At 39.6% G+C, this 19,968-nt stretch overlaps 1 protein-coding gene across 3 annotated transcripts in view; it reads left to right on the top strand.

Annotated features, from left to right (window-relative positions):
* CDK8 (cyclin dependent kinase 8) overlaps positions 1–18,145 on the top strand; it is a 93,023-nt gene extending 74,878 nt beyond the window's left edge. For 2 of the 3 annotated variants that reach the window (XM_068422877.1, XM_068422869.1), the window contains 7 exons: positions 550–693; positions 2,771–2,840; positions 3,860–3,932; positions 10,039–10,136; positions 11,518–11,596; positions 11,716–11,874; positions 16,890–18,145. In XM_068422877.1, coding sequence (XP_068278978.1) covers positions 550–693; positions 2,771–2,840; positions 3,860–3,932; positions 10,039–10,136; positions 11,518–11,596; positions 11,716–11,874; positions 16,890–17,015 — 749 coding nt within the window. In that variant the 3' untranslated portion in view covers positions 17,016–18,145. The remainder of the gene's footprint in view (positions 1–549; positions 694–2,770; positions 2,841–3,859; positions 3,933–10,038; positions 10,137–11,517; positions 11,597–11,715; positions 11,875–16,889) is intronic. The other variant, XM_068422886.1, reaches the window with a different exon arrangement.
* Positions 18,146–19,968: the final 1,823 nt, after the last annotated feature.

Below are 19,968 nucleotides of genomic sequence, written 5' to 3'. Positions count from 1 at the left end.
TGAGGTACACGGGCATGGAGCGATTTTCTTTTTACTCTCTTTCCGCAAGGTTTTACAGATAGCATTTGGCTTATTCCAATATCACTGCTTTTCAACTTGTATTTTTGGGGTCATTTAATACTTACTAAGCCCAGTGGCTGATCAGAGAGGGCACACTTCTTGACAGGGACAGCATGGCAGTGAAAGGGCAAGATGTTGGTTGGCTTTTCTTCATTTGTATTTTATGCATGGACAGTTACCCAAATAGTTTCCTTTGGGTTTTTTTTGTAATTAAATTAATTTTTTTACAGCAATAAATGGTAACTACACTTTAAAAACCCCTCAAGAACTTGTGTGGTACACTCTCAGCTCCTGTGTAGTTACTAAATTGTGCACCTCTATCCGCAGCTAAAAGGAAAAGCCGAGGAAGTGTTGCACTTGTACAATGGAAACTTGACACTTTCAATGCAGGGACCTTATCTCCGATAAGCTAAAAACTAACATTCTACCTCACCAAGATGCTTTTGGAAAGAGTCATTTGATTTTTATTTCTGTTCTCCTTTTTTAAAGATATTTGGGCCATAGGGTGTATATTTGCAGAGCTGCTAACATCAGAGCCAATATTCCATTGTCGACAAGAAGATATCAAAACTAGTAATCCTTATCACCATGACCAGCTCGACAGAATATTCAATGTAATGGGATTTCCTGCAGGTACATACTGTATTTTTTTTAATCACTGCTGTTCAAAGAAAGATACCTGTGTTGCTTTCTTTGCGTATGAAGGTGGCAGCTGATCAAAGCAACAAAGCTGTTCAAACACAATCTTTATGTCATGAGTTATAAATCTAGAATCTAATGATCATGTTAGATATTTTTCCTATTATTAATGGTAGGGTTATCTTTGCATATACATGTTTTATCATTTTAAAAGATCATGTTTAATGGTGGATGATTAAAAGTCAGAAGCAATATTTCTGTATTTCTTCACTACTGATTATAGATTTGGAAAGTGACTGATGGTTGTATGAAACCGAGCAAAAATCTACATTTAGTGAATATTATGCAGATGTCTAACTCATGCTAAGTTAAACATAGCATTTGGAAGTAGGGGAGGGTATTTTGTTTTTTTTTCCCTTGGTAGAAAACTTGTGATATGGAGAAAATTTCTTTATTCCAAACTGGAACAAAGAACTGGTTGCATGAACCAAAACAAATTACAGTGTGGATATCACTTGTTGCATTTTCCCCTCAGTGTTGATGATATCTTGTTTTTCTGCAGGCTGTCTCGCATCTTTTCAGTTCATGCTTTGCCTTCTAGGGTTCACATGATTGCAGATGTCAGAATAACAGGGGCCTTATTTTTACTTTCTGATCATCTTTCTCTGTACTGCTTGTGTACCCTCCTGTTGTCCATTCACTATTAATAATCTTTTTCTTTACTGTTCTGGTGGACTTTCTTCTTCCTATCACATGAATTTTGTGCTCTTTATGTTTGTATGGTTCTAGAATTTTGTTATTAAATTCTCTGTTATTTTTTCCTTTGACTTTTTTTTTGTCCTGTGTGTACTTCATTGCTTCTATACTGCTGTATGAGATTCATGGAGGTGTTGCCTTTGCATATTAAGTACTTCTATTTTCTTGAAAATCCCCCTTCATTTTGCTTCTTTAAGCAATACTGTCCTTTTCTGCTTTTAGCCTAGAATTTTACCCTTTTTATTATGCTTTACTTACTTCATTTGGGTTTCACATTGTCTTTGTGTAGCTTACATAAATAGATGATACCCTCATTATTGTTTTCTGGTTGGTTTAAATAAACCTTTCTAATGGTCTGCATTTGATGTTTTGAAGGTCTTTGGTTGTTACCAAGAAATATTATTTTTCATTTAATTGAAGCAAATTTTTTGCTTCTTAATTGACACTTGCCATATTTGAAACAATTTCACATGCCTTTGGGATAGGGAAAGAGGAGAACCTCTTATTTAAATAAATAATAATTAAATAATTAACCTCTGATTTATTTATTCACTTAACATTTTTAAGCTCCCAGTGTTCTGCAATCCTGATAAGACTTAGTAAAGATTTGACTTGAATCAAACTACTAGCCCACAGAGCCTTTTCAGGAGTTCGAGCACAGTATATTTGAGGCTAGCTGGTGGTAGTGACTTTTTTGTTTGATTTTTAAATCCATTTCAGACTTTGTCTACACAGAGAAGTTGAGCTGAAAAATTCTTTAATTTGAGTGTGCAAATATTACTTTTTCTTAACCTTTTGTTGGCTAACAGTATTTCTTTTACGTTGAGACAGCAGAAATTTACACAGTACCCCTGGGCATTTTCCTGTAACTAAAGACAGTGCTGGCAGAATGGAAAATCCTGTAGAAGGAGACAGAGTTTGCAGGAGCCTTGTGTACTCCTGTCCCGAGATCATGACTGTGCCTCAATAAATTAAATAACAGTCCTGAAGGGTGCGAGCACAACAGCTGACATGTTTTTCTTCTGTGTTGTCTTTTGGGCATGTGGTGATCTTCACTGTAGCCAGCAGCTGGGTTTTTTTTAGAGTTCTTGAGTTAACCAGCACACACTGGAGCCTCCTAGGTGTTGGTATTGTGAAGATTTATTGTGAAGAGGTGATGAAGGAATATGAGCCAAGGAGTACAAAGAAATAAGCAACTGCAAGGTTAGAGAAGCAGACTAAGAAAAAATCAGGGCTACAGAGACACTTGGAAAGCCTTTGTTTCACTTGGGGGGAAAAAGAAAAAAAAAAATATTAATAAATATTGATTTTGCAGATAAAGATTGGGAAGACATAAAAAAGATGCCCGAACATTCGACTTTAATGAAAGATTTCCGGAGAAACACGTAAGTCTGCTTTGAGTTGAGCTTTCTTAAGAAAGCACATTTTACTTCTCCCTCCTACCCTAAATTTCTTGTAGCCTAGGATGTTTTCTGTGTAGATGCCAAATAAGGACTATGAAATGGTTATGACTTAGATTGAAAAAAGAAAAATAAAATTGTTTCATCGTGGTGAACTTGGCCTGTTGAGGTGATGTGAATCAGAAGAGTAGCCAGAGACAGACTGTAAATGGTAAGGTGGCAGGTGTGAAAAGGGTGATGCCAGTAAGATCCCACACAGCTCTGAAGATTGCTGAGCACAGTTTGTCACAGCTGTTCCCAAATCTGTAGTACTGGAAATGATTTTTCTGTGATAGCTGCATAAAAGGGATCTGGTAACCTTATACTGTTTCCAGCAAACAGTGGGTATAATTGTCAGGTTTGGGGCCTAGGGTAGCTTATGACGGCTAAAGAAAAGAATACCTTTCAGTTTTGCTGTCACATTGCCGGAGCCTAATACCTGCACTTAAGACCCTACCCTGTTGCCTTGTTTCCATGCTGAGGGATTTGGGGCTGTACTGTGTTATATACATTTCTTGCATCTGCCATGCTATTGTAACCATTTAGAAACCTTATTTCTGAGTTTCTCTTCAAAAAAGTGAATTCATGGATGTTCTTGTAGCAACCTGTACATTGCAGGAGAGTGTTAAGATGGGCTTAGTGTTTATCTCCATGTTTACTGGCATTAGTAATATACAGAATGAAACTGCTTAGTAGCAAAATTGCTAAAAGGCAGTTTAAATCCAAGTGATAGTTCAACATCTGCATGTGGGTTAAAAGTGTGCTTTTTATGTGGATGTAATGTGTTTTTACAGGCATGTGAGGGAAACATGCATTTCTGCAGTGTCTGATTTTTAAGCAATCTCTAGTGTTGGTAGTGGATTAGCAATGGAGACTAAAATATTCTTACTAATGTTTCATGGCTACTAAGAGAGCTTTGCCGTACAGATTTGCATATTAGAAGTGTCATTTTTTTTCTTCTCTAGGTATACCAACTGCAGCCTTATCAAATATATGGAAAAACATAAAGTTAAACCAGATAGTAAGGCATTCCACTTGGTAAGTGCTTGCATGCATAAAAAATCAAAACCCTCGTACAAGTTACAGGTGTTCAAGTTGAGTTCAGCTGGTGTCAAGTATTCTGTGACTAACTTTATTTTATAAAGATTATGCCTTATTTTATAAATGAAGTTAGGAATAACTGATGCTCTGCAATCTGAAAATTGCAAAACCACCTTATCTTCTCACATTGATAAAATAATTCTGTGAGTCATTCACTGGATTAGTTTCTGTATCAAGTGTATCAGAAGTTCTCAGTCTGTAAGTCATGTTAAGCTTGCACTTATATTTACAATATTGCTGCAGCTCTTACCCATTTTGCTGCTTTGCATGCTTTTAACAGCCTAATTTTAAAAATAATCCTAAATGCATAATTTTTTACATATTCATTGCTATGTTTGTGTTATGCACTTTTGTTTAAAACAAACAAAAAACTAATTGGAAACTTGAAGGTTTAGTTTGGAAAATTTCAGTCTGCCTTCCTGGTTCACTAATGCTTTGTAGCTTTTATATGAAAACTCCCTAGCACTCTTACAGCAATTGGTTTATCTCTAGAATGTCTAATTTTTTTTTTATACACTTGCTCAGCCCTAGAAGTGCCTGTGTTACATCATTTCAGGTGATACTGTATTAGGCCTTTTCTTCTGTGTTTTGAAGAACATTCAGGTTTCTAAAAGAAACTTTATATAGGGAGGAGAAAGTATTTAAGTCTCTCTGAATGGATATTCTCCTTATCTTGATGTTTCCAACTCAGATTAAATGTTTTCAGGCTAGAATTATAAGGAAATATATTATCTGGGGGGGGCAGGAGTGAGGGAAGAAAACAGGAAGCTTTTTGATCTTGGAGATGAGAGGAATAAATTGGAGAAAAGGGAAGATGGTTAAGGGACCCGTGTCTGAGGACCACGCAGTTTTTGTTCAAGTCATTGGAAGCTGTACCTTCTCTGATGATGAGACCCAAGGGTTTTTAAGCAGCCATCTTTTTTTTGTTCAGTACTTTTTCTCCATATAAATTTTGGAATTTATCCTTCAGTCAGAGGCTAGGCTGAACTGGTGATGAATGCCTTAGGCCTCTCCCCCAGAGCCTGAACAAGGTCAGTGAATCTCTTGGTACCGGTTCTTCCAGAGATACTCCAAGATCTTCCTCTTCCACAAGCTCTCTCGCAGCCCTTTTACTCTCTCCATCAGAACAGATAAAAAAAACAGTTTACTATTGTAAAATATGCCAGAACTAATAATTCCAGGACTAGTAAATCCAGAGATTGTTGTCATTGCCAAAAATGAAATGTTTTGATTTCCTAACTTGAATTAACCAGATTTTTTTCCTCTTTACTGACATTCATGCACATGTTCCATTTTCACATGCAGAGCTGATGTGTTAACATGAGACAACGTTGGCTCCTTCCTGCTTTTGCAGCTTACATTTTTTCCCATTTTCACTTTCCTGATTCTTTTTTCTACTTATTTGTTTATGCTCTAGAAAATGAGTACGCAGCTGCTTCTGGTTAGTTGAGTGGTGCTTCATCTTCCGTTTGGTTACTTTTGACCATGTGAACTGTAGTGATTGTCCCATTCATTGCTGATACATAAAGTTTACTGCATTTTTATTATGTCACCAGCCAGGTGATCTTACAATTGAACAGTTTTTAAAATAGAAAATATTTGTAATAATAAGTGGAAGATTCACTTCTGTGCTGGCACCCGAACAAGGGGACAAAATAGGAGTTTTTACCCCCTGTGTGATAATGGTTGCACAATCATTAAACTTTTCTTGTGGTTTCTGTTTTCTGTTGCTCATTATGACTAAGTTTGCTCACATCTTGTCAGCATGCAATGGACAGCTTTATAACCTAATTGCCAGAAATGATGCCAGAATTTCGTAATATTTTTTGATTGTGATGTTTTTCAGCATGTTGGCAATTCTTTCTCATTTTTTGACTTCCCCTTTTCTGGCTCCTGGGGTTTCTTTTTGAGCTGTTTGAGAGAACAATAATTATTCGGTTTAAACTGATATTCTACAAAGACTACATGTAGACTCAGAGAGCTGAAGTAATTTATTGTGAGTCCTTGTTGATGATATGAAACCTAAAACTGGATTGATGGTGGTAATACATATTTATTATGTTCTTAACCGTGCCATTAAAAGTGAAGGCTGTGAAGAGAAAATGTTCTTTCCTAACTTTTGCTATCCACAGCGTGGAGGTCTGCATTGTGGTTGTGTATGCTCACTTAATAGCTAGTGAAAGGAGGTGACCAGTTCAGACATAGATCATGACACTGGATCTCTATAAAAAGGTGGATTTAATCCCATGAAAAGTAAGAATAGCAAATGTAAAATGAATATTATTTACATACGTAGTTTCTGCATATCTTGTTAGATCCATGATAAAAAAAAAGCTATAGGATGAAAGTGTAGCATTTTGTAGAATCATAGAGTGGGTTGGGTTGAAAGGGTCCTTAAAGATCATCTAGTTCCAACCCCCTGCCACAGGCAGGGACACCTTTCCACTAGACCAGGTTGCTCAAAGCCCCATCCAACCTGGCCTTGAACACTGCCAGGGAGGGGGCATCTGCAGCTTCTCTGGGCAACCTCTTCCAGTGTCTCACCACCCTCACAGTCAAGAATTTCTTCCTAATATCTAATCTAAATCTGCCCTCTTTCAATTTAAAACCATTCCCCCTCATCCTATTACTACATGCCCTTGTAAAAGGTCCCTCTCCCGCTTTCCTGTAGGCCCCCTTCAGGTACTGGAAGCCTGCTATGAGGTCTCCCCGGGGCCTTCTCTTCACCAGGCCGAACAGCCCCAACTCTCTCAGCCTCTCTTCACAGGAGAAGTGCTCCAGCCTTCTGATCATCTTCGTGGCCCTCCTCTGGACTCGCTCCAGCAGCTCCATGTCCTTCTTATGTTGGAGGCCCCAGAGCTGGATGCAGTACTGCAGGTGGGGTCTCACAAGAGCGGAACAGAGGGGCGGAATCACCTCCCTCAACCTGCTGGCCACGATGCTTTTGATGCAGCCCAGGATACGGTTGGCCTTCTGGGCTGCAAGCGCACACTGCTGGCTCGTGTTGAGCTTCTCATCAACCATCACCCCCAAGTCCTTCTCCTCAGGGCTGCTCTCAATCCATTCTCTGCCCAGCCTGTATTTGTGCTTGGGATTGCCCTGACCCACATGCAGGACCTTGCACTTGGCCTTGTTGAACTTCACACAGTTTGCACAGGCCCAGCTCTCAAGCCTGTCAAGGTCCCTCTGGATGGCATCCCTTCCCTCCAGCGTGTTGACCACACCACACAGCTTGGTGTCGTCGGCAAACTTGCTGAGGGCGCACTCCACCCCACTGTCCATGTCACTGGCAAAGATGTTAAACAGGACCGGTCCCAATACTGACCCCTGAGGAATGCCACTCGTCACTGGTGTCCACATGGACATCGAGCTGTTGACCGTAACTCTTTGAGTGCGACCATCCAGCCAATTCCTTATCCACTGAGTGGTCCATCCATCAAGTCCATGTCTCTCCAATTTAGAGATAAGGATGTCATGCAGGACAGTGTCAAATGCTTTGCACAAGTCCAGGTAGATCTTTTACAGATCATCGTCTTTGAGAATATGTCATGGTGTAGTTTTGCCTTGGATACTGTATTCTATGGTTAAACATGAAGACTCACTGTTTTCCTTTTTCTGTGTAATATCTGAAGGTTATCTCATTCTGCCTGTATATGTTATTTGTCCAGCACAGCTGTGTTCCACAAAACGGCTGAGTGGATGGGGAGGAGTATAAGCACGTATGCCAGACCTTTTGAATAAGAAATACTTACTTTTAGAATGCATCACTGCAATTCAGTGCTAGAGTTAAATAAAATCACTCTGCTGTTCTTAAAACGGAGAAAATCTTTAGACCTGTGGAGACAGCATGATGTTTCCAATGTGTTTTTTATTGATAATCACTGTTGAAATGTTGCAGTGACAAATGTATAAAGTCCAGCCAGCTTCTGAGATGTTTACATAGGTGAAAAATGAGAGTGGAAGAGTAAAAACAGTACAAACAGTAAAAAAGGTTTTTAGAATTACCTTTCAGTCTTTAATGTTGTGCTGAGTTTAGACTTCTCGTCTGTTACTGGTATTTGAATTTACTCAAGAGGAGTTCCAGGTTATGTATCCTAAGCATTTCTCAGAGCATGTCCATCCAAGTAGCAATGTTTGTAGCTCTTTTTATACAAATTTTTCACTTTGGTTAGATCAATTTTATTTTTTAAATTTTCATTTGCATATTGCCCTAGGATTTTTATTCTGTTATCTGTTACTGAAACATCTTGTATGCCATTCTTTTAAAGTTGGGCATCAGGCAGCAAATACCTAGTGTGCTGCTTAGCCCTCTGTTAACACTTCCCAATGAGAGTTAGAGGTGCTTTCTCAAAGGGTAAAGTTTTCCTGGATTTTTAGTTGAACTGGGTTCAACTGTTTTTTAAAACATGATACTTTGCCTTGTCTTCTGCATATTTATACTTTGTAGTCATCTTTATTGTCTTTAACTAACACAGGCAATTTGGAAAGTTTTTTTTTCACGTAGTTGATACCTGATTCATCAGTTGTTACAAAGATAAAGGCTGAGGTCTTAACACTGATAGTGCAACAACACCAGAGCTCAGACTTGATGTGCTCATGGAGGAGGCAGCTTATGAGACTTCTCCAGAGTATTTTGCATCGTCACGCAAAAAATGAACTAAAATTCAAGATTTTGCACAACTGCTCTTTTGAGCAGCATGTAGCACACATGTGGCTGAGAGTCCATATTTGTCAGAATAAACAAGGACACACTGGAGCAGGTGATAAAAATTTATCTGGCCAGGTGGGTTTTTTGAACATATTGATTACTACTTTCTTTTACAGCATAAAGATTTTCTAAGGACTGCCTTCATATAATATGGTTAAAATGTTATGGATGACAATGGAGATGTACTAATATGACAATACAAAATAATGAGCAACGATGGACATGGAATCAGTTTTGTTTATTAATTGCTAAGAATTATTTTAATTTAGATGGATATCATGTTGCTTGCTGTTAAGTGCAGTGTGGTTGAAGAAACCAGACTAAATATGTGCATGTTACATTTTCTTGTGGGAAGTGAACAGACCATTGAAGTGAGAAGGACTTGGGGGTACTGGTGGATGAAAAGCTGGATGTGAGCCAGCAATGTGCACTTGCAGCCCAGAAAGCCAACCGTATCCTGGGCTGCATCAAAAGAAGCGTGGCCAGCAGGTCAAGGGAGGTGATTCTGCCCCTCTACTCCGCTCTCGTGAGACCCCACCTGCAGTACTGCGTCCAGCTCTGGGGCCTCCAACATAAGAAGGACATGGAGCTGTTGGAACGAGTCCAGAGGAGGGCCGCGAAGATGATCAGAGGGCTGGAGCACCTCTCCTATGAAGACAGACTGAGAGAGTTGGGGCTCTTCAGCCTGGAGAAGAGAAGGCTCGGGGGAGACCTTCTAGCAGCCTTCCAGTACCTGAAGGGGGCCTACAAGAAAGATGGGGACAAACTTTTTGGCAGGGCCTGTTGTGCTAGGACAAGGGGTAACGGTTTTAAACTAAAACCAGGGTAGATTTAGATTAGATATTAGGAAGAAATTCTTGACTGTGAGAGTAGTGAGACACTGGAACAGGTTGCCCAGAGAGGTGGTAGATGCCCCATCCCTGGAAACATTCAAGCTCAGGCTGGACGGGGCTCTGAGCAACCTGATCTAATTGAAGATGCCCCTGCTCACTGCAGGGGGGGGTTAGACTAGGTGACCTTTAAATGTCCCTTTCAACCCAAACTATTCTGTGATTCAAGCTGCTGGTACGTCATGGAAACTCTTCCAATGTTTTTGTTAGAACATTTCTGACTGGAACTGAGTGACCTGGGCTTTGCAAGTAAAAATGTGTGTTCTTTGATGGGAAATGAAGTTACTATTTTAACAAGAGAGAAGAATGTGGTTATGCCATTTATGGTTAGGGTTTTGACCTCAGACGCGTTCGTATCAGCTTGTCTTTCAGGAATAATACAATGACATTTCTGTAAACAGTTTTGGTAATGCGGAGCTTTTTCTTTTATCTTTTATTTTTGCAGCTTCAGAAATTGCTCACTATGGATCCAATAAAGAGAATTACCTCAGAACAGGCTATGCAGGATCCCTATTTCTTAGAAGATCCTCTTCCTACGTCCGAGTAAGTGGTCAGTTTATTAACCTACCTGTACACCCAGAGATGCTTTAGAAATTTGTGCTTTCTCTCTGCTGTAAATGTGTTTGTGAATATTGAGCGAAATACTGTCTAACAACCAAGGCAAGCTATAACCACTAAAATGCCATTTGTGGTTTTTAAAATTAAGTAGCATTCTTGTTAATCTCTTGCTTTATGGAACTTTGATCCTATTAGTCGCAGCACTAATCTTGTTATTCACTGACAGGTTGATTATGCATGCTACAGATCTTTGTAGACAACTGCTAAGTGCCCGCGGGTCCACTCCTCTGCTCCAGAATGCCAGATGACACTCTCTAATGAGTTTACATTTTTCTGTCTTAGCCTTTTTGGTAAATTCAGTGGGTGGGGAAGTCAACTCTGTGTCTCTGTGCTGTCATCCTTAACAACTTAAATCCTTTTTCTGTAGACACTCCTCTTTTTTGTTTGCGCAGGGAGATTTACAAAAGGAAGAAAATTTAGGGAGTATGAATGATTTCATTAAAAATTAAGCCCCCCTCCCAGAAGACTAGCCAGAGAGCATGATTGTACGCCTTCTTAGGAAAGCTATTAGTACATCCTGCGTATGATTCTCTACCATTAGCTAGGGAAGAATTTATAAAATATGGTATGTATATTTATAAGCAATTAATTAAAAATGAAAGTAATTCACTAAAACCTGCTGGATTATTTATAACTCTTCCTGACATGTCGTCATGTGAATGATTTGCAGAAACTGCTTTTAAGACATCGTTTGGCTTTTTTCTCAACTTTAGGTTGGCTTTTTAATGTGAATACACAAAGTAATGCTAACAGGTGTACAGAGGCTTTATTATAAATACATTCTGCTGATTAAGGGCAGGTAAATATTAGCTTGCACTAGCAGTAGCAAATTCATGTGGACCATGAGATATGAATTGACAGATGAAATTTCTAGTTGTTTTTAAACTTTGTTCCAGGTGGTTTTATTGAAGTCAGTGGAGTTTCCAGGAGTATTTTTAGTTAGTCCTGAGATTATGAACTACATGATAGCTGGATTAAGATAGCTCTTTGTGCCCTTGCAGATATCTGACAAGTGGTGTACCTTTCCAGTCACCAGTTTGGTCACCAGTTACCAGAAACTGTGAAAACTATTACTAGTTTAAATGAGTGTCTAAGAGGCAACTGAAGATTAAAAATAAATGTGAATAGGTTTACTAAGTTTAGAATATGGTGAAAGTAAGACAGGGAAAACTCCTGCATTAGTTACAGGTTATTAGTTACAGGCTGTGGCGCAGGCAACTTGAAACTAGCATGGATGAAGTATGAATCTTACAGGTCTAACCCTTCTGTTCTAATGCAGTGATAAATAGACTTTTTTGGGGGGCAGTGTTTTTGCAGGTTGTCAAATCCCTTACCCAAAACGAGAATTTTTAACAGAAGAAGAACCAGATGATAAAGGAGACAAAGTAAGTACTGGAAGAACAGTATCATCATGCTTCACTGGCTTTCACACTATTTCCTGCTTTCATGTTATTTCATGTACTGCTTTTGAGTTGAAATTTTTCTTTGTGTTTAAACAATTGAGAAGAACCAGCAGCAGCAGCAGGGCAATAACCATACTAACGGAACTGGTCATCCAGGGAACCAAGACAACAGTCACACACAGGGACCCCCACTGAAAAAAGTGAGAGTTGTTCCTCCTACCACTACCTCAGGTGGACTTATTATGACCTCAGACTATCAGGTATTTGTTTTATTCATATGTTGTGTATTTGGTTCTCATGTTTACAGCAGTGTTTCTTTAAGCTAAAAAAGTAATTTTGTAAATGTCACTGTATAAACTGGTGTTTTTTGTCACCTTTCACATGTTTTTTTCAGTTGATGGTTTGCCTGTAAATTGATACGCTGATGCTCTTTAGGTTAGCAGTAAGGAAATTAGGATCAAAGATTATTACAGTTACTAATTTATTACCTTCATGTTAGGGAATGCTGATTGTGCACCAGGAGCCTGTTGTGCTGTGCTTTGTATCACCTAAAAATACCATTCCTTATTTGAACAAGCCTGTAAAGGTAGGAGGCAAGGGATATTGCAGTAAACAAGCTGTGAAATAAGAATCTGAACAAGGGCTTTAGTTGGGCAAATAGATGGCAAAGAAGTATTTTGAATGACAAACAAAGACTTGACATGATACTGTCATAATCTCTGTTTTGAAGATCAAGGGAGATTCCAGGTTGAGTAAGCCCAGTATTACAGATCTGAAGAGACAGGTGAGGTGGTGGTGATCAATGAGTGAGGAAGACAAGGAGGAAGAAGCTTGGGGAAAAAAAAAAAGTAGGAAAAAAGCTTGAGGAAAACTTGAAAACTGTGGTCTAGCCTTCCTGCATTTGAGCTTGTGGTCAGACAAGGAAATCAGAAGAGTCTAGTGCAGAAGAGTATCTGAGAGTCATCCCAGGGAATGATACCTGAATTTGTGGGTTTGGATGAGGTTATTCCTGGAGACTGGGGAGAAGAGAGTTAAGGACAGAACCTTTAGTTAATGCAAGCTAAGAAATTACAAAGGAGGAAATTACAAAAGGATGACTTCAAATGATATGCATAGGAGCAGTTAGAGAGGTGGCAGATTTTGGAAGCCTAGCGAATAGATTTCAAGAGGAGGCACGCTGGTGGAAATGTTAGCCTGCAGGAGCTATTACTTACTGCTTCACATGGAATGCATAGTACAGAAGGCCAATTGGAAGTGTGTCTTGGATGCAATCAAAAGATGGGGAAGTCAGACATCACTGTCAGTGTTTTCAGTTAATGTAAAGTTTAATATCTAAATCTGAGGCCCTAATATTGGAAACCCACTTAGCTATGCTTATATCCTGTAGCAAAATTTAGGGAGGGTTAAAGAACAGTGTCAGTAAAACTGCTGCTGTCAACACGCTTTTCACAGTTTGATACTGTTTCTCCGTAAACAACAATGGACTGCGAAATCTTGCATTTCAGAGTTTGTTCCTGAGAGTACCAGATCTCCTTGAAGGCTGGCTGGGGGCATTACCCTCATCGTTATATAAATCTGTGTACTTCCACCATTGGCCAAAACTTGGAAGTACTAAAAAAATGTAAAATAAGGTCATTTTCAGGAGCTTTATTGTGAGACCCTTCATATAGTCCCCCAAGTGCCTTTGCTCAGCTTATGCCAGGACATCAATAGTATACCAGTTTTCAAGTCATTCTCCTTGCACAATGTAAATTTTGAGAGCTGTTTGAAATGTGTGAAACAGTGGTCAGCCTTAACTCTAGTGCTGCAGTGTGGAGTGCCTCTAAGTATAAACATCATCTTTCTTTTAGTTGGATTATGCATCACAGAGCGCTCTCTTACAGGAGCTTCATCCCTTTCAATTTGGCAAGCTGCAGTCAATCGCTGTTTTGGCCTTTTAGCTGGCTCTTCCTACCACTTCTGCTTTGTGTGTGTATTTTTAAGAAGGCAAATGCAGCTGTAACTTTCTTAATCTTCTCCTCATGTTGAGTCACATATCTAAGGAGATGGATGCAGATGGATGCAGAGGTTCCATGTGCTGTGTCAGGGAGCCCCATTTACATGCCCTGTTTACATGCCCTTCACCTCATTCTGCTGCTGCAGCTTAGCATTTTGAATAAACTTCAGCTTCTACTTCTGTGAGTAAGAGCTGAGGTTTGCTAGTTCAGGAGTCAGAAGTCTCAAATTGCCTCAGCGGGAGCCGACGTTGGTTTGTTCTCAGCTTATGCTCATCAAAACTTTTGTACTCTCAGATATTCATCCCACGGTTATAGCTGGGGGCAGCCCTTGTCAACAAACATAATTTCAGACTACTTTTACCTTGAGATAGTAGCAGCTGCTACTTTGCTATCTCAGGAGCTCTTACTGGTAACTTGACTGCTCCTGACTAATCTTTCTGCCGTCTCTCTAGGAGGCAAAACACCTGTTTCTTTTTAAAAACAAAAACAAACAACAACAACAAAAAACACAAAACAAAACAACAACAAAAACAAACAAACAAACAAAACACAAAAAAAACCCAAAACCACCAGAAACACACAAACCCAACATCTCCCTCCCAGTCTTGCAAGAAGGCAGTGAGTAGCTTTGTTCTGATTAAGGTACCTGGAAAACATGGTAATCGAAGGGAGGAGACTTGAACTTGCTGGCACTAGAACAAAAGTAGTTAAAAGCTGCCTGTCGGTGGTTTCAGGTCTCCCTGAAAAAATTCCTCACATTTTTTGTTTCTGATCCTGCAACTTGAGTCAGCAAACAAACATCACAATACAGCCCTCTGTTTTAATCAAACACCTGTTCCTTTGTTCTTCATTTAATTTACTCAAATTCCCCATATAAAGCTTGTGAAGAAGGATTGCCATCTCCTGGGCAAGGCACACTAGGACAGTTTCTCCATCCACTCAGAAGTCAAATTACTCTCTGCAGAGCAAGTTGACCTTGTATCCTTTTCTGTCATGCATAAAAATAGTAGACACATGGCACACAGACTTCCTTGCCTTCTCGTTTAAATCTGCAATGTGACACTTACAAAGGCAATGTGACTGAACAGGCTGGAGCAATTCCACTACTCTGAGCTTTTGCCTGTGATAACCCTCTGGGTGCTTAATGGTATTTAGAAAGGATTGGATATTTACATTTGTTCTTAAACAAAAGCCGTTTGTTGTGCTGGGTGTCGTGAAAGAGTCTGATGATTTTTTTAATTGCCTCCATCTTAAAATAAGATTTGCTGTAGAAGTCACAGTGCAGAAAGTGTTTACAACTGACATGAATGGTCAGTTTTAAAATGGTTAAATTTGTGGTAATTTCCTACATACAGGAGCCACGCCTGGGCAAAAAGAATATTCAGGGATTTTTGCTCTCTGAAGTACATCCTATATTTGTTACACGGCGAAGGGCGACCCAGAGCTGTGACACTTCTGTCGATGAGTGACTTAGTTCGTCTCTCAAGACTGAAGGCAAATGTCACAAAAGTTCAGTCTCTGTGTCGACGGTGCAGTTCAGCAGTTCCCGCTGGCATTAAGTGCTGGTCCAGCTATTTCTTTCCCTTTACTCTATACGCCCCTAGAGAATCAGCTCAGTCCTGTGAGCGTATGTTAACAAGCAGTTTGCCTTTTCATTTCTGCCATCACCTCAGCATCCTGATTGTAGCTTCTGTTCTAAATGCTGAACAGCAGGAAAATTTGACTGGTTATTTATTATGTTGCGACTTATAGAATCACAGAATCATAGAATGGTTTGGGTTGGAAGTGACCTTAAAGATCATCTAGTTCTAACCCCTCTGCCACTAGACCACATTGCTCAAAGCCCCATCCAACCTGGCCTTGAACACTGCCAGGGAGGGGACATCCATAACTTCCCTGGGCAACCTGTTCCACTGTCTCACCACCCTCACAGTCAAGAATTTCTTCCTAAAATCTAATCTAAATCTACCCTAAAATCTGTAAAGCTATTTTAATATTTTACTTTTTCAGGATATTGGTTCACCATAGTTTTACTTATTCAGGTCTCAGTAGCAATACTCTAGTCCTGGAATATTCACCTTAGAGAATTTTCCAGACCTTTACTAGAAGCAGCTTTTGCTAAAAATTCTAACAATTTTGTGATATCAAGAGTTCAGAAGTTACACAGCAGTTTCTAAACGCTGCAAAATTTGTGTGTGTGTAAACCTTAACATAAATGTAAAACAGCACAGTAATGTACTGAAATTGTGTTAATTTAATGAAATGTTAAATGCTACTAAGTGGTCATATGCTTAGATTGAAAATCTCACATGCAGTTCTTTTTTTCCTTTATAATGCATGATGTGTAAATAAATAACTTTTAGGTTAAAATTGAAGTAGGCAGTTTCTGGTTTGCTCAGAGCTTCTTGCAATGATGGATGCTCCACTCAATAAATAATTGCAGAAAGGGGCCTCTGGAGACCATCTAGCCCAGTCTCCCTCTTGAGGCAGGACTGTTGCTAATGCTAAATCAGGTCAGCCATGGCTTTGTTTAGCTGAGTCTTAAAAACCTCTGTAGATAGAGACTTCACAGCCTCTCTGGGCAAGTTCTTCTAGTGCTATACTGGTGTCTTAGAGATTCCCCCCCTCCTTCAATGTCCAACCTGAACCTCCCAAGCCACGATCTGTGGCCATTTCCCCCTGAAATACCTAGTTCCACTGAGAAGCGTGTGGCTGTTGTCTTTAACTCTCCTTCAAGTATTTGTAAGGCTGCTGCTAGATGACACCTTAGCCTAAATAATCACAGCACTCCCAGCCTTTACTCCTAGGTCACACAAAAGGGTGGCACACATATTGCCTGTATAGGAAATACTGCGTAGTGGCTCATCAGCAGTAAGATGCATTGTTTGGACCTCCACCCCAACATACCTTCTCAGTATGGGAAGGGAGCAAGTGGAGAAGGCTACTGCTGTGAGTGGTGGCAGCCTTGTGTAACATGCAGGTGTACCATAGCCATCTGGAGGGCTGGCTGGAGGTGTGACTAAGATGGATGTAGGCTCACAGGAGGCAATTAGGATGGATAACTGAAGGGTGGTAACTGTCACTTTCTAATCTGATATTCCTGATGTTCATACCTGCACCTGCTGTAATCAGAGTAAGTGAGAAGAAGCCTGGAAGTGCAGCTGCTTTGAGACTGTGTGTGCTTGGTACCTCTTGAAGAAATAAATCAGTAGGTGCAACTGTCTTGTGATGTACCTGTTAGGAAGGATTGCATTTCCTCTGCTTTTACCCCTCTGCAGCGTTCCAACCCCCATGCTGCCTACCCCAACCCCGGACCAAGCACATCACAGCCACAGAGCAGCATGGGATATTCAACTACCTCCCAGCAGCCGCCACAGTACTCGCACCAGACGCATCGGTACTGAGCTGCATCCCAATAACGTCAGTGCACTGTTGCTAATGCTGCAGGACCGGCTGTGCAGCTGCCTGCCTGGAACCCGGCTTGGGCCACGAGAATGTACTGTACAACCACACCTCCAACCTGTCCGGACGCCACGATCCACCCCCTTCCACAGAGCGGAGTAGTGGCTCCCAAATTGTACCTGGTTTTGGGGTTAGACTTGAAAAGAAAGTGCTAGCACAGTTTGTGTTGTGGATATGCTACTTCCATAGTTTACTTGACATGGTTCAGACTGATTGATGCATTTTTTTTTTCAGTGACAGTCTGTAGCAGTTGAAGCTGTGAAATGTGCTAGGGGCAAGCATTTTTGTTGTCGTTATGTGGTGAATTCTCTTGATGTAACAACTTTATCTGACCAATAGTACACAACATCTTTGAACTGGTACTTGAAGCATACAGTATATGTTACCATGGCAAAAAAGCAAACTAACCGTGACTCTGAGACAATTTTGATAGACGTTTATTTTTAGTGGCTTTTGTGGGTTGGTTCATTTTCCACCTAGATCAATGTTTTATGACTGACACGATTGCTACGACGAGATTTTTTTTTTTTAAGAACATGAAGTTTGCATTTTTTTTCCAGCAATTACAAATGTCCCAAAGATTAATTTCCAACATCAATTTTTGTTTTTGTTTTTAAATCTATGACTTGACTGGTATTAAAGCTGCTATTTGATAGTAAAATAAGTATGTTGTCATTGATATAAACATGTTTGGTTCAGCAAACAAACTGAAATGATTGTCATAGACAGTGTTTTATTTTTTTCCTGTTGGTGTTAATGATTTGTGAGCATGCTTTGGGATTAAAAAAGCATGAATGATATTTCCTAAAAAGGTGCGGCATCCATTCAGATATTTCGTCATGATTTTTGAGAACCAGCTTGGTGTAGTGGATTTTAAATTTTGTTCAGTTAATTATTTTTTTTTTAATGTTCGCACGTTGTTTAGGGGTGCCATTCCTACAGCAGAGGATCAAGGTGTTAGGAGAGCCTTAGAATTTATGAGGAAAAACTTACATACAATGTACTGTATCAAACTATTTTACATGAATGACGCAAGTATTCTGAATTAAAAAAAAATCAAACATTGTTAAAACAAGGTGTTATGTAATAAATTTATTTTTCATAAATCTGCATATGACCTTTGCCTGTGTTCCTTTTTATCAGCACCACCACCCTGCTCCCCCATCGTACATCTATATGGGGGTTGTGTCCTGAGAAACAGTATCTGACAGGAATTTTTCTTGCAAGTGGGCAGGCTTCCATTAACTGCTGAGAAGGATTTTTGGGTCTTTTTAAATAGCAGAAAAAAAACACAGTGCCTTCGTAAAATGTCATCACCCCTGTTGCGTACATGTAGCTGATCAGCTGGAGATAACACTGAACGTGGGTTTATTACTAGCTACGTTTCATAGACCAGACAGCTCCTCTTCATCTACAAAATCTAGAGATGTTCCGTCTGAATAGTTCTTCTAACGTTTCTGTAACTCATTCTTATCGTGGTATCTAATACCACACCATGACTTTATGACATAAATACATGCAGGATTTTTTTTTTTTTTTCTGCGAGTGCTTAATGTAGTGCGAATATCAACTACTATGATCCATTCAAGTGCAGTGAGCTGCTGCCGGGGGGGACAAAAGAAAAACCAAATTGGCAGTGAGCCTGAAACGCCAACTGTGTTTGAGGTGAAGATGAAATTATCTGAGTGGAGTAGAAGCTTAAGTACGCAGGAGAATTAAAACTAAATAAAAAAATCTGAGTGCAGTTTATGCTGCTTTAGTAATACTGGGTGATGCCCACTTCATTTTGACATAAGTGCTGACATCTGGCTTTCCTCAGTTTCTGGAATAAAAATAAATATATAGGTGGGAGTGCCTTAAACTTCTTTTTGGTTCGTTTTTCAGATGAAAGCCTTTTTTCATACTTTCCTTCATTTTTATATATATATATATGCTTTGAACTTGCCTGTTTAGTATCTCTAGACTCTTAGCAGGTACTGAAATGGCAACAAGAGTAACTTTTCTTTGGCTAAAGTACTATTGGTCTAGATTTTTTGTTTGATGCTTATTCATATTAATGCATAATAGTTAATATTATTCATGTTAATGCAAACCTTATTTGATACCAGTATATTGTGCTGTCTCCAATGCTTTGTTTAAAAGTAGCAGGCTGGCTTTAATTTCCTTTTTGCAAAGGCGGATGCATCCAACTGACAAAAAGAACTCTCACCATCAGTTTGCACTTGAATTTAATTTTCCTAGTAGGAAGGTATTTGAGATGAAGACGCAGCTTATCAACTAATTGTAATAAAACTAAATTATATTCTACATTTAGTTCTAAATAGCCTGCTACTCCATTTGCAGTAATTTCATTCATTCTACTCCATTTTTAGTAGACGTATTGCAGATTATCTCAACAAACTGAGATCCTGCAGGGAAGTCAAATCTTCGTATTTGACTTGTTCTGATGTCTGAGTCAGATGGTTGTTGGGGAGGAGGAATTTGAGGTTTCTTTCCCTAAAACTCCAGAAAGAAAAGGTTTTTTCAATGCTTGGTTGTAACCTCTGGTACCTTCAAGATGGGGTGTATTTCTGTTGCAGATAAAGTTAATCTTAGAATCACAAAATCATGGAATGGTTTCGGTTGGAAGGGACGTTAAGGATCATCTAGTTCCAACCCCCCTGACACAGGCAGGGACACCTTTCCAATAGACGAGGTTGCTCAAAGCCTCATCCAACCTGGCCTTGAACACTGCCAGGGAGGGGACACCCACAGCTTCTCTGGGCAACCTGTGCCAGTGTCTCACTACCCTCACAGTAAAGAATTTCTTCCAAATATCTGATCTAAATCTACCCTCTGTCAGTTTAAAACCATTCCCCCTTGTCCTGTCACTACACGCTCTTGTAAAAAGCCCCT

Source organism: Nyctibius grandis, chromosome 2 (genome assembly GCF_013368605.1).
Source record: "Nyctibius grandis isolate bNycGra1 chromosome 2, bNycGra1.pri, whole genome shotgun sequence".
NCBI lineage: Eukaryota > Metazoa > Chordata > Aves > Nyctibiiformes > Nyctibiidae > Nyctibius > Nyctibius grandis.
The sequence above is the reverse complement of the archived record's forward strand: the minus strand, read 5'-3'. Positions and strand labels throughout refer to the sequence as shown.